Source organism: Pseudopodoces humilis, chromosome 13 (assembly GCF_049639895.1).
Source record: "Pseudopodoces humilis isolate 2021_Gansu_Grassland_sample_001 chromosome 13, ASM4963989v1, whole genome shotgun sequence".
Taxonomy (NCBI): domain Eukaryota; kingdom Metazoa; phylum Chordata; class Aves; order Passeriformes; family Paridae; genus Pseudopodoces; species Pseudopodoces humilis.
In genome coordinates, this window is record NC_142212.1 from 3,077,128 (window position 1) to 3,092,245 (window position 15,118).

Sequence of the window (15,118 nt, forward strand, 5' to 3'; positions counted from 1 at the left end):
TTTTAAAATTTCAAAATTGAGGTATTATTATTTGTGTTGCAGGATTACTTAAGTTCTGTTCCTGGTGATATCTCTTCATTGCAATAAACAGAATAAAAAGGATGATCAATACTCCAAAGAGTTCACAGTTGAAGTGACCAAACCCTGCTGCAAAGTTTAAAATTGCCTCTTAATAATATCATATTAAAATCACAATTGAGGAATTCACAGCTGTTAAATGTTCAGAATATAGGTTATAGAAACGGGAAAAAATATGTTTAAGTGGTCACACAATGACTTTTTATTTTTCATGGAACTTTGCACTCAGAAAAGGCCAACTGCAGATGGTGCTGTGCCTCCATTTCTGGTGGAAATGATGCTGCATTATGCACTTGTGCCATTATTTGTAGATAAAAAAGCAGTAATATGTGCTCAGTATGAATTCACTGCAAGTTTTACTGAGAGTGACTGATAGAATGTGATAGATGTTCCTTTTATGGGATGTATGTGTCCAGTTCATGTTGAATTTTGGAAATGTTTAAAATAGTAATGTAATTTTTTTTTTTTCCTTCTTCTAGATCCGAGGGTTTTTATCCAGATTTGATAATGTTCTTCCAGTCAGCCTGGCATTTGATAAGTGCACAGCCTGTTCAGCCAAGGTAGGGCTGAGTTTGTGCTTTCTATTATTTTTATATTTCTAGGTCAGTTTTGGGGAACTTTTTGACATTTTCTCTGACTTCCTTAGGGCTTGGAATCTGTTCTCGCTTCAGCTAAAGTTCTTTTTCCCTCATAGCCTTCTTTTTTTATCTGTTTTCCAAATTTCTTTGGCATCACCTCTTAGCATGCTGCGCTGTCATTTCCGCAGAGCTGCTGCCATCAGCTGAGGAATCCAAGCAGAGATTGGCCAAGACATTTCTGAAAGGTTTATCACAGAAATATTGTCATTATCTTTCAGCTTTATAGGAAGGAATGAGATTGGTATTATTTAAGAAACCCTTTCTGATGTCTGTTGAATAAATATCCCTTTAGCCTTCTGCAGCTTAATGCCTTTCCAAATAGGCGAAATAGTCAAAATTTCTGTTTTGTGAATCAAAACAGACAAATAATGAACAATTGAGGGGAAAAAATTGCTTCTTACCATTTCTTTATTGAGCAGATTGTTCATTTTGCTGCTGGTGTTGCCAGTCCTGAGTCACCTCAGAGTTCCCAGCTGTTTCTTGGCTCTTTGGGGCAGCTCTTGCTTTGTTTCCCCCTCCTGTGGCCTTGAAAAGTTCCCTCTGGCAAGTTTCTTCTGGCCATGGAGTGCAACTTCCAGAAGTTTTCTCTGGGATATCTCAGCAGGGAGATTCAGAGGGTTTTTGACTTGTGGTTTGAAGTGTTTGGAGTGCCATTAATTTATTCACTCTCCTGTACCTGGAGACTGACTGCAGGAAGTTCGTTCTGTTCCTTTCAGTGCACTCATCCTCCTTTCAAAGAGCCCTCAAAAAATAATGGGGCACTGGCATCTTTAGGAGAGCTTGAGGAGAGCTTGCACAATATCTTCTTCTTCTTCAGTGTTCCCCTTTTTCCCCTCTGGACTGTCTGGGTACATCTGACAAGTTTTGAAGGACTCTTAATGTGCATTTTCTCTTCAAAAGTTGAAGCACTGAAGTTGGGTGTTTCTAAAAATAACAGCAGTTTTATCTACCCTGTTGAAGAGCTGAAAGCTCAGCAGTAGCTAAAACCCTGATGGTGGAGAATTTAAACTGTTAGAAGCAGCTTTTTTCTTTTTCTCTTATTTTCTCTTTATCTCCAGTTCAGGAAACATTGATATGTAAGAACAATAAAAATGTCCATCCACGCAGATAAATTCAATGTGGGGATCAATTTTTCCTTAGCAAATCATTTCCTCTTGGAGGTCATTTTAAGAGAGCCCCGTTTTACATAAACAGACTTGATGATTTAATAAAAACTGCCTTGCATTTTAGCAGCTGTGCTATTCCCAGAGAGATCACTTTTCATGTGGTTTGGGGATTGAATTACTTGTGTGCTGAAAAGGTTGCTCCGTTGGCTCACGGATTTCCTTACAGTAGAAACACAGCCTTTGTTTACTTTGCTAACTTTATTTATTAGCATAAGAATATGTCACCCTGCATTATGTGGAAATCTGATGCTGATGCTTGGAAATGACAAATCCAATTACGATTTAATTGTAGTCTGTATGTTGGTTTGCTGTGTGAGGGTTTGTTTGGTTTGGTTTGTTTTTTAATAAGGTAATTTAGCATCATTTCATCCTGCTCTATGTCAGAATTACTGGGGGCTCAGACTTTCAGCACAGATAGAATTGAATTTGCTGGCATTGTGTCCATTGTGTTTTTCTATTGTCAGCATTCTCCTCCTTGAGCTTCTGTCACTCTGTAACTATTGAAGCACAAAACTAATGAATTAGGAATTTTAGAAGAATTCCAGTACATCCTGAAGCCATCCAGTCCAGCTGGAGGACTCAGGAGAAGCTGCTAATGATCTGCATGTTTGGAGATCTGAGTCCTCTTCATTTTGACTCAGTCATTCCTTCATTTCTCTGCTTTTGAAGCTGCAGAGGCCAGACATGCAAGCAGCCAACTTTTCCTTACCCAGAATTGTCCTGCCCAGGCCGCGTGCCAGAGAAGCTTCCCGCAGGCAGTTGTTCAGGAATTTTGGGATGGTCGCAGCAGGAAACCAATCTATTTTTATTCTGGGCCAATTTTTCCTTGTATGATTCCCTCTCTGTCTTACTCTGGTTCTGCAGAAGCTGTGCTGGAATGTCAAATATCCCTGTCAGAGCTCAGGGCACTGAGAGAGCAGCGAGAGCTCTTCTGGTGCCAAACTTGTTCTGGCACCGACAAGGGAGACTCCAGAGTTCTTTAGGATGGATATTTATTTGTGACAACTGCTTTACTTATAGGAGAGAACGTTTAGCTTATTACTGACTGGGCTAATTAACCTGTTTACCCTGTTGGGAGCTAAATGAGGCTGTTTGTTCATTATATTACAGTGAGAAGCATTGCAATTCCTTGGGAAACAGATCTGATCCTTGCAGAAAACTAGTTAAAGCCTTAAATCATCATGGTTAAAATATAAATGTATTTTAATGCAAAAATGCCAGTGTTTCTATTTTAATGAAGGCAATGAAAATTCCCTTTGATTGCTCCCCTTGACTTCTTGTGCATGATGGAAGGAACAAGGAGGCCCCACAGATCCAAAGTTTAATGTCAGAAAAGGTAATTGCCACCAACCAACCTTGATATAAAGATGTAAAACCCCTCTGTTTTTACACAAAGCTCACATTTCTTCCAGAGCTAGAATTTAGCACCCACGTGCTGGAAATCAGAGTTGTTCTCCTTAAAGAGATTTCTCTCCTTCCCCTACTGCAGTCATCCTCATGTGCAGCTACCCCACTATGACACTTAGAAAAATCAGCACAAAGATCTCTGCTACTTTTCAAGTTCTTTCCCAACTTTCTCCTCGGTGTGCTGGGAACTTGAGCTGCTGAAGTGCCTTTTTACCCACTGGGTTAAGGTTGAATGTTTTCCAGTTTCATTGCATGTCACGAAGGGCAGACCCTGGGATCAGGGATGGTATTGTTGGCATTATGTTACAATTTCTGTTTTCAGTCAGGATATCCCCTTGCCCTTGCAGATGTTTTCCCTTTTTGCCATCTCAGGAATACATTAAACCCTTTTGCTGTGACATTTACTGAGTGCTTGGGTTGCGCAAGTTATTTATGAGTGTTTCAGTTTTGAAATCTATCATCGTGGAGCCTCAACAATGCTCTCATTGTTCTCCTCTGCTAACTGCTGTGCCTGCATTTTTATTTGGAATTGTTCTGATCGCTTATGACAGCAACCTGCACAATTCAGTCACTCACTGGTGTTTTTCAGTTGAGATAATTTTGGTTTTGAGTCCAGGCCCTTCAGATTTTCCCTGACTGCATTAAGACACTCCTATTTGCTTTCTCTCAGTAGCAATGGATGATCTGTCACTGAAACTCCTTTAGATCTTTCTTTATATTATACATTTCTCAGTTCAAGTATTGTCTGGATGCAAAAGTCACGAGGGGAAAAAGCCTTGGTCTTTCCTGTGCTTAAAAAAAACCCAAAAATCTCTTGCAGAGCTTGCAGAAATGATGAAGGAAATGGGGAGGAATGTTTGTCCTCACAGGAATGACCGAAAATTTAAGAGAATGTTTTAAAAGAGTTGCTTCTGTAGCTGGGCTGTGAGGTCAATGAAATGGAGTCCATTTAAAACTTCCACCTTACTTTCTGAATTTACAAATGTGAACATTTGACAAGTCTCTGTACAGTGCAGCCTCTGTATTAATATTGGATGGATTTCACTGAGACTTGAAGAATGCATCATTAACACACCCAGGCATATTTTTAGTATACTGAGTTAAATGTAGGACATTTCTTAGAAATAAGTAAAAATTAATTTTCCCATTGTTGCATTTAAATTTCAAAATAGTAGGGTTTAAGGGAAAGAAAAAACCTGCCATTGTATAAGACAATGGAATCATTTCTGATAGGCTGTATTTCTGTTGCATTTTAATGGAATTTTATGGGTCTTAAAGGGTTTTTTGTTGGGGTTTTTTTCTCCAGTATTTCTTCTTCTAATTCAAATAAATTCTAACAACACTTAGGACAAAGTAAAGGACTGTCAATGAGGAAAAAGCATCACTGCAGTTTTCTAGTACTGACATCTTCAATATCTACCTGTGCCTAGAATATAATTCTTAATTATTTACATTAGATACAATCTGTGCTGTCTTGTCATCTGTCTGTGAAGCTGTTACATCATCACTTTTCTGTCAGTTAAAACAAAACTGAGCTAAAATACTTTGGCTTGAAATATCTGCCTACAAGAACTGCAAAAACAAACCTGGAGAACACTGAACTGGATTAAAATTCAGGAATATTCAGTATGTGTGCTGCTGCTGATGATGGTGTTCATCCCATCACCAGTTCCAGCCCTCATTCTGTAGGATTCCACCTGGAACTCAAAAGATCAGTTTGTTTTGCTGGATATGAGCAATTTGTAGTTGTTCTTTTTTTCCTTTCATAAGATTTCTGCAGCCCAGTGCTTTCTGTTCCCAACTTTATTGTTCAGTTATTCCAAGGATTCACTGCGTGTTATGGAGATACAATATTTTTAATTATTTAAGTAGTTTCTCATTTTAATTCTCTTTTATATTTTAATCATTGTACTTGTTTTTCAGAGGTTTTCCTGCATTCTCTTTGCAGTCTTTGATAGGCGTCTGTCTACCCTGATGCCCTTTTTCTTAAAAAAAGAATTAATAATCATCATAATCATAATAATAATAATCATCAGCCTTGCTTTATTGGAAAGCTGTCTTTGTTTGAAAATATTTTTGAAAGTTTAAGCTAAGTTTGACTTCTTTTCTCAACTTTCCCACATTTTTACAGTGCTGATATATCTGTTCTTAAGAATTGTTGGTTTGGAATGGGAAGAGCGGAGGGAATTTACTTTTAAGAGATGGTAAATCAGCAGAGATCGATGAAATCCGGTGAATGTGGTTTTGAAGAAAGCGTTGTTTTACACAGGTATTGCAGCACATCCAGCTGATAAAACCCTCTGCTCTGGAACAGTGCACAAAATGTGGATTTTGGAGGTGTGGCTGAGCAGCTGCAGCTCCTGCCCGAGGCAGTGCCAGCTCTGGGGGCTCAGTGTGACAGTGAAGGAAGTGCTGCTGCCAGGGGAGGGCTGCATGCAATAAATGACTTTTCCTGGGCAGTACCCGCTGCTTGCTGGCTGCAGGCTGGCTCCAAACACCCCTGCAGAGCCAGGCCACTTCTGCCTTTGTAAAATCCAAATTTGGTGTGGGCAGCAAAGCATCTTTCACATCAGGCAGCTGCTTGGCCGGGAGAGCAATCATTCCTTTAGGTGCTGGCGAGTGCCCTTGCATCTGTCCCAGCTTTAGGGGTTCTCTGCAGACACTCAGGGCTGCTCCTGGGGAGGATCAGGCTTTTCTGCCTCCCTGGACAGCACAGGGTGAGTGATGCCAGAAGGAGCTGGAGCCAAGCGTGCCGGAACTGCTGATGAGCTCAGCAGCAGAAATGCTGGACAGGAAGCAGAGCGGGGATAAATGAAGTTGTAAATATCCAAGTTGTAAATATCCATCCTGTGGAAAACGTGGAGTCAGAGGGAGGGGACTGAAGGATTGTGCCCACGTGTTCAGGGAGGTCAGGACACACAATCTGATGGTGCTGACTACCAGAAACCCCTTCTGTGCCTCTCAGTCTCTGAAATGGAGATGTTGATTTTCCTCTTGACTCTTTCTTTCCTTTCATATCTCTGTACTCCTGTTGTCAGGCAGGGAATGCTTGCAGCTTGTGTGCTGTGCAATGAAACTTCCTCAGGCTGGCTGTCTGGGACCTGGGGATGCTGTTACACTGAAAATAAGTTGGGAGAAATGTTTAAGAAAGGAAAGAGCAGCTAAAATCAAAATCCTGCAGTTTTATCTGTCAGATGTCAGAAAATGGTTACTTGATGAAGAACATCAAAATTATTCCAGAAAATAGTGCATGCATCTCCCAAGAACTAAATGTTGATGAGGCCGTGCTTAAAATGACATTTCTTAAATCTCTTAGAGCTCTACTTTCCTCCTTTTCATTATTCAAAAGGAGCTGAAAAATCCCAAGCTAAAAAAAAATCCTGTTGAGACCTTTCAGAGCTGATTGTTCAGTGAGTTAATTCTCCATTTTCTGCCCGCTGCAATTCAAAATCAGGGTAGGAAATAGCAACAGGAAAAGCTGATTTGTATCACTCATTTCCTACTCTAAATTAAAACAACAGTCTCTTCCTTAAATGATTTTTCAGCACATTGTACTTGGATTAGTTAAGGTTTTATACTGATTAGCTTTCATTTTTTAATACTGATTATGGGAAGGAAAGAATTGTGTATATGCAGAGGGTGATTTCATGATTTGGCCACGAGCCCAAAATTATGCCATTTTTGCCTTGTGGTTTCTAAATTTCCAGTATTTCCAGCATGGCCTTGTTCAGTGCACACCTGGAGCACAGCTTTTCACACAACTTCACTCTTCCAGCTCAATCACGTGTGAGTGCACAAGTTTGAGGTAATTTTATTGTAGGTAATTTTTGGAGTATTATCTTTTTTCATCTAATATTGTCAGACTTTCTTGTTGCAAACAAATGAGCTGAGGCCCTGAAAAATCATTCCATGATCGTCACAAAAGTACAATTTTATTGACTTCTTTTTCAGAGCTGTGTTTACAGCATCACCTTATTAGACTTTTCTTGACACCTTTTTTAGATGGCAATAAAAATTGAGAACTTTGTGAAAAGGCAAGAGTCTGGGAATGAGGATTTTTTTTTAAGGAAACCAGAATTATGGGTTGTGTGGTAAAATTTTGAATATTAATGGCTCAGCTTATTATCTTCTCATTCAGGAGTGTTCTTCACAGCATAAGACTTCCATTAAATTTCTGTTTTAACAGCAGATACATTGAATTCTGAAGAGTGGAGCTGGAAAGACTTTTTCATATCTGTCTTGTTTTCCAAATGTGTCTTTTCAGCAGGTGAACAGTAATTTTCTTTCCTTGCCACATGGCCTGTGATAAGCAGGGAGTTAGCAGCATGTAAAAATGCACCCAGGCCTGTCCAATTTCTGAACAGAACCTTGAATTTTGGGATTTTTTTGTGACCCTGAAATGTTTAGTGAAGTATCTTCCCCCTTTGAGGGAGGGAAGTGTTTAAACCCAGTGTTTTGGGGGTAAGTTACCAGAAATCTTATTTAGTGTAAATAATCCAGCTGGTTGCATTCATTCCTTATTTTATTTTTCCTGGAGAGTAAACAGCGCTGGTTCAATCTCCGCAGATGCAAACTACTTTGAAAAGGGAAACAAAAAAAGCCAAACCAAATGTAAATACTGATGAAAAAGTTTGAAATTGATGTGACAGAAATAAAACAAGAGCCAATTTTGCATCAGTAGCCAGTTTCTTTGGGTTAGGAGCTTGTTTTTTGTGTTTTTGCTTGAGCAGATAATAACTTTTCTGCTATAAAGCAATCCTGGAGCCAGATTCTCTTTCTGAATGTCTTTGTACCCAGCAATTGAGACAACTTTGTGCAAAATGCTGTTAAAAAGAATATAACACCAAGGCTGCACATCTGTTTCTCATTTCAGAGCAAGTCCTTTTACTCCAAGCCTGTATTTTTTGCCTTCTGCCATGAGATTTGGGGTTTTTTTAACTTCAGTAAACAGGCCAGGATAAAAAGATTGCTCATGAAATGGGTTACTGGGTATCATTTACTGAGAAAACTTTGACAATCTGTGGATTTGGTCCTGTTGTGATGATGTGCATCCACAGCTTGATTTGTTCTATTAAAATGCCACAGTGTAAAAAAAAGTTCAGCTCTGGCTCTGTGAAATGGAGACTGAAATCAAGGTTGTGGCATCAGCCTGAGAGATCTGCATGTCAGGAGAGGGTGGATTCTCCTGGCAGTGTTTGTAGCAGCCATGAAATCCAGAAGGAATTGGTGTTTTCCAGCTCTCCTAAGCTCTGGAAAGTGACCTGCAGGTGAGGAAAAGATAAGAGTTCATCAATAAATCCTTCCTGCTCCAGCTTGCCAGGCTGGATGCAAGAATTACGTATTTCTGGTTCTTTTTGTTGTGCTTTTATAGTTGTTTTGTTCTGCCTGGCAAATGAATTGCTGCATAGGGACACATGGTTAATAAATAACCATAATAAAGGACTGGCTTTATTCCCTGAAAAAGCTCAGGTGGGGTTTTGTACATTTGTGGTCAGACAGTAACTGGTTTGAGATCAAGAATCAAATAAATTGTAGCATCTCTCATGTATTTTGCTCCTGTAAAGCTGTTCCTCGGGAGGATCAGAGTGGGACTGAGGATGGTGGGGAATTGTTCAGAAGTGCAAAAGCAAATTCGTGCCAGCCTTGGGGCTTTGGGCTCTGCTGGATGTGATTAAATAGGAGAAAACGTCCTTTCCATGCAACAACAAATTGCATCACTTATTAAATCTGGAAACATTTTTTAGAATTATTTCATGTCTATTTGTTGTCCAGCCTGGTTTTATTCCTGTGTGATTATTCCCTGTGTGGTCTCCTGGCATAGGAATCTGAGATTATTTTGCCTCATTCTTTTTCCTTTCTGAGGTCTGGCCAGTGGCTACTGAACAAATCTGTGCCCTGCTCCATTTATCAGAGAAAAGCTGCTGCTGACTTTGGGTAGGAAAGGTTAGATGTGGGCAGCTTCATGGAGTTCCTCCCTTTTGTGGCACTGGAAAGTTTTATTCATCTCAACTGGGAAATGAAATCCCTGAGGGTGACAAAATGTTCTCCCAGTCACTGCCTGTATTAAAAGGATTTCAGTATAGTGGGTATCTTCTTTAGTGGTACCTGCTCAGGCAGCAGATGTGGTGCTGCAGGTGAATTTTGGCTCTCTGGGATGACATTTGTTGGCTCATGTGACTGGAATTCTGGATTTAAAACTAATTAACAAATACTTCCATTCAGCAGGCTGTCCTGGTTGTAAAAAGGAAGTTGTTATAATCAGCAAGTACACTTTTTTAATACAGCTTTTCAGGCTTCTGTGGTTGCTGCTAGAAGGAAAAAACAAAATGTTTTTTGTTGTTGTGCTTTAGGTTTTTAAGAGTATGGCCAGATTTGTTACCTAAACCTGAATTTGCCATTGTGGCACCATGGAAGGTCTCTGCCACACATGGGGAAAATAAATGTTTAAATCTTCCCATAGCAATAGATGGGGTCATATTAATGTGGACCAGTACAAAAAAAAATCTAAAAATAATGTACCTTCAACTCCTGGATCTGTGACCTTATTAATATTTTATTAATATTAATACTTTAGGAAGCACTTAATGGGAGTCTCTCTGGCACTGCCCACGCTGATGGCAGCACAAAGGACACGTGGGTTTAAGGAAAGGCTCTGGGTGAGCTCAGGAGTTCCTGGCAGGGACTGGACAAGCTCTGCCCATCCCTGAGATAATTCAGGGCACCTCCTGCTCAGCACTCGGGGTTCTGCACTGACTGAGGGAGCAGCACCTGGAAATTCTCACTCCAGGCTCAAATCCCAGCTTTTGGGAGCGAGGATCAAAGCACAGGTTGCTGAATAACAAACCCAGCCAGGTTTCAGGGCTGCTTGATGGACGAGCTGTGTATAGAAAGGTTGCACTCAATTCCCTGCTCTGCTTGTAATATCTGCATAGCCCAAGGGGGTTTACATCTTCTAATAAGTTCTGCCCCTGGGAAGAGACCAAAATATCTCACTCTTCTTGTCCCTGCATTTCTCTGAGGTGCTGTAATAATTTAAAATAAGGCTGATGTTTGTTGTGTGCAGGCTGGGGATGGGTTCAGTGGGCTGTGAACTCTGATCTGGCCTGCAGCACCAAAAATCCGGGTTGTGGTTCCCCCAAAAACCTTGGCTAACCCTGCCAGGGTCAGGAATTCCCACAGGCAGGGCTGTGAACACACTCCAGGGTTTGGAATTGTGTCTGTGCAGGGCTCCACAAAGAGCCAGGTGCAGGAGACTGCTGCACTTGGGTTGTTTCAGTGGAATTCTGTAACCCAGAATTGTTATTAAATGTGCACACCCAGAGTGCAATCCCACCATATTTAGTGGGTAGTATTGAGAGGACACATCTCAAATAAAATGCTGGAGTTGTTCCTCTCTCTGTATTGCACTGTGAATGTTCACATTACTTCATTTATCTCAGGAATAAAAAAAAAAACCAAGAAAAATACAAAGAACTGCTCTCAATATTTATTTTTTTTAATCACTTTTTCTTCTTTAATTTGTGGTTATGTTTATCAGTCATTGTGCACACACACACACACCAAACCCCTGTGGCAAAATAAATCCTTCAAGTATGAAGAAGAATTTCTGTAGATTCAAGAAGAGAACACGAAGTGCTGATTTTGTTTATTTTAGAAGTATAAGTGTGGTCAAGGAGGTGCCAAATGTTTGATAATCACCTACATCTGTCTTCCTTTTCATAGTTGTGTTTTTTGAAACCTAATTCTGCATTAGATAGTTTTGCATGAAGAGCTGAGTGAGGATCTGAGTCTGTTTTTAGCAGTAAACTTAGAATCCTGTCAGCTGAATATAAATATGGTTTTTAATGAGCTTGAATTCCTGTAGGACTCAGTGTAAAAGCTCACAGGATGTGTTTTGCTGAAGAATGTTGTTGGGCTGGGCAAGTTCCCACAGTTTTATCAATGAAATGGGTGTTTGGGACCATTAGGAATTGTTAAACTAGCAAGGGGTAAGATTGTTGAGAGTAAGTTGTGATTTGGTGAATTCTGATAGGAGTATTTCTGTTCTTGTGGAAATCCTGCCTCTTCTGGATCCAGGGTGATCCTGGTGGTCCTTCCCTGGCACACTTTCTGCTCCTTTCTCATTAAATCTGTGTGGCTTTGAGATCCCTGCATAAACCCTGCTCTGCTCCTTGAAGTTCTGGAGGCAGAGCTCTTTGGAATGCTGCTCCATCTGGGAGAGCAGGCTATGAAATGACCACAACTTGGAACAAAAATAAGGAAATAATGGATACTGGGCTTCCTCAGGAAGAAGTTCCTTCCATTTTCTGGCTGCCTGCTGTCCCAAAAGGTGTAGAATTGTGTTCATGTCTGATATTTATCTTCTCTTCCCTCAATCTGCATCTCACTGGGTTGAATCAGCCTGGCAAATCTTTCCCTAAAGCTGAAATCGAGTTCTTCGTGCTCAGGGCTCGAGAGGAACGTAACTAAAACCTCACAGTTCTTGTAGGAGCCTCTAAGATTGTCCAAATAAAAGAAAAACCTGGAAAATTAAAGCAGAAAAGCAGAGAAAGATACAGCAGCCTCAGAACCACGAATCCCTGGAGGCTGGGAGGATGTTGGGCTTGGATAACTGCTGGGGGAATTTTTTCAGGCTGTCCCAGCATGGTTCTTTCCCTGACCTGATACACTGGAACAGGCTTTCACTGTGTTTTGTGGCACTCAAATGCTCCTTTCATGGCTTTGCAGCCAAGTTTTCCTTCTTGCCCTATCATCTGTCTTGTTAGAAGCTTAAAAATTAATTTAAAGCAGGAAATCTTAAACCCCACTTCTCTTCCCTCTCGCTTCCAGCTTTCCTCACTGTAGAAATTGAGTTGGGGAAAATGATGCTTCTGTTCTCTGTCAGTTTTACCTGTTTGAGTAGCCAGTCATTTTCTGAGTGTTCAGAAAAATTCTGCTACTATTTTATTTATGTATTTTAGTTCTACTTAGTCTATATTAAAATAAAACAATCAATAACCATATTATTCAAATACCTAATCTCTCTCAAAATAAAAACCTTCATATAGTTCTAATCCTTAAACTTTTTAAAAATTTTAATACCTTTCTTTTACCTCTTTTACAATAAAAAACACAAAATAATTATTATACTAAACTCAATAATAATAATTTATAAAAAAATCATAAAAATACTAAAATTTCTACCAAGTATATTTAACTTATCATTTCTTCATCCAACCCTACTTCCCAATCCCAATACCACATTTTAAAAGTTTACTAATAATTACACCAAATTTGTCAAAAAAAACCCCAAAAAATAAAATTTTTCAACCTTTCCTTTCCTTCTTCTCCTTTAAATCTATTCTATCCCTTTTAAAAAATATTCAATTTCCCCTAAATGTTAAAAATACCTCTTTCCTAATAATTCAACTGTTAAACTTCCTCTATATAATCCACGACTTCTCTAAAATAAAAACTAAAATAGCAAAAAAAAAAAAAAAAAACACCCAATAAAACATGAGGATGAATCAGATTATGGGTATTATATTTGAAATACTTTTCTGTTTGTTTATTTGGCAGGTCCTTGACCAGTATGAACGAGAAGGGTTTAATTTCCTAGCTAAAGTTTTTAATTCTTCACATTCCTTCTTGGAAGACTTGACAGGTCTGACTTTATTGCACCAGGAGACACAGGCTGCTGAGGTAAGCAAATAAAATTTGGATGTTAATTATTCATGTGACCAAATGAGAGAATCAAGCAGCAGTATTTGATTTATAGAAGGATTGACACAATGATTTGGACAGTCTCTTAAATTAATTGTAACTTTCTGTATCTGAGTTTTTCAAGTGTTGCTTTTAAAGGCAACGGGTGATTTTTGTTATGTGGTGTTAAGGAAATCAAAGGCAATTTTTGGTCAATTAAAATGTAATTATGCTGCTGGATGGATTATAACGTGGGGGAAACAATGCTGTTTATTTGCCCAGTGCCAAAACATGGAATTTGGGCAGAAATTGGGGTGTGTTTGATCTCATGGACAGCAGCACTGGTGATAACTCAATGTTGAGTTGTGATACTGTGTTCCATAAAAAACAAAACAGGTATCTCCTAATATTGTATTTAACAATGATTCATATTCCTTCCTCCCTCTGCCAAAATCTCTGCCCTTTTACATCATCATTTAATTTTGGCATAGCTGATATCTCTACCCTTCTACATCATCATTTAATTTTGGCACAGCTGTGTCCCAGGGGTGGGTCTGAAGCAGTGATAATTCAGTGCCTGTGTAAGTGCTGGAGCTGTTTTTTCAGCTGGAAGAGGCTCCACAGTGTTTCTGTTTATTAAGTTTTGGGTGGATAATGATGACTTAGCTCTGTTTCATGTTTTAATCTTTGAAAACTAATTGTAGCAGATGCTGGAAACATGAACTTTAAAATACCTAATGCATTCTGAAATCAGCATGGTCATACCTAGAAAAAACTTAAATATATATATGAGAGGGATCCAAGAAGGGAAAACCATCACCCATTATCACGTGCCACTCATTAACAGCAAGAATAATTAAAGTCTGATTGCCAGGCCTGAGTTTCAGTGGTCTAGGCTGCTAATGTAAAATGTAAAAACAGTTAAAATCAGTAATGTATTATTTTGCAGGTATTAATCCATAAATCCCTTTTGCAGCTTCAGAGTGGTTGCTTGTTAATGTTTTAGATAGTTTTAGTATAGTTTAGTGGTTTTAGATGCTCTCTACAAAGTGTAGAGTCTGCTGTGAGTTCACTGCAAGTTACTGAAGTTCAAAGTTTTGCTTCAAACCCAGAATTTGCGTCCTTTCAAAAAATCCTGGGGTGCTTTAGTGAGGTTTATGCAGTGAAATCACTGCTCAGAGGTGGAAAATCTGACATACAAAATATTTGCAGAGCTAATGCTTTCAAATTACCTTAACTGCCATAAAACCAGGGAGCTTGCTTGATTCTTCCCTGTGGGATTGCTGCATTTTTGGGAAAATTCATCTCTTTTAGCTGTTAACCAGTTTAATAGTCTTGATGAATCTGTGTTTATGAATGGCAAGGGCTGACAGGCAGATTATTTGTAGATTCTGGAGGACTCTGGATTGCTTTGGATTAAAAACCAGTTCTTCGTTGCATCTTTGCCACGGTTGGCTCTGAAAAATAAAGTTGTTTTGTGCTCCTCCACAAGTCTCTCAGTTCCATCATCTGGGGCAATTCTTTAGGTGCACAAGAGAGTGCTTTCAATATCTTTTCTGCAGAATTACTCTCCTATCTCGAGCTCATTTTCTCTTGTATTTCGAGCTCCTTTTTCTCACGCTGCAGCTGGGGAGTGTGAGCTCTGCAGAATGATTTTTCGGGTTTCTGGCTGCTCTGCAGCTGCTCCTGGCAGAATGTGTTCCATAAAATGGAGCCATTAGATTTGCTAAGGCTGCTGCTCCTTTGATTTGAGATCTTCTCGTTACACTCCAAAGACTGCAGCAAAAGCACTGAGAGCTTTCATCAGGTGGGTATGGCCTGGTTTGGGATGGGAATAGTTCATTTTTCTGATGAGAAAATGAAATACCTGCTTTTTACCACTCTGACTCTTCAGAGAGGTTTTGTGGATTATTGGTGCATTTGGAGACCATAAAAATTGCTTCTTGTAACTGCAGATTTTCCCTTCCTCCTGTCTGATGAAATCTGTCCAGTGCTAGCCCAGAACTATAAAAAAAAAATAGACTTGTGAAGTTAGATGTCGTCCAACCTTATATTTACCCGATAACATCATCACTGGGTTGTAATTCCATATATAAATCCCTGATATTTCGCTAATAAACCTGCATCTGATAGGAGAATTACTCCATC

At 39.4% G+C, this 15,118-nt stretch overlaps 1 protein-coding gene across 4 annotated transcripts in view; it reads left to right on the plus strand.

Moving 5' to 3' along the window:
• The window catches only part of ATG7 (autophagy related 7), an 80,589-nt gene that overhangs the window by 16,238 nt on the left and 49,233 nt on the right, over nt 1–15,118 (plus strand). For all 4 annotated transcript variants that reach the window (XM_014260448.2, XM_088061756.1, XM_088061758.1 and 1 more), the window contains exons 17-18: nt 558–638; nt 12,848–12,970. In XM_014260448.2, the coding sequence (XP_014115923.1) occupies nt 558–638; nt 12,848–12,970 (204 nt within the window). The remainder of the gene's footprint in view (nt 1–557; nt 639–12,847; nt 12,971–15,118) is intronic.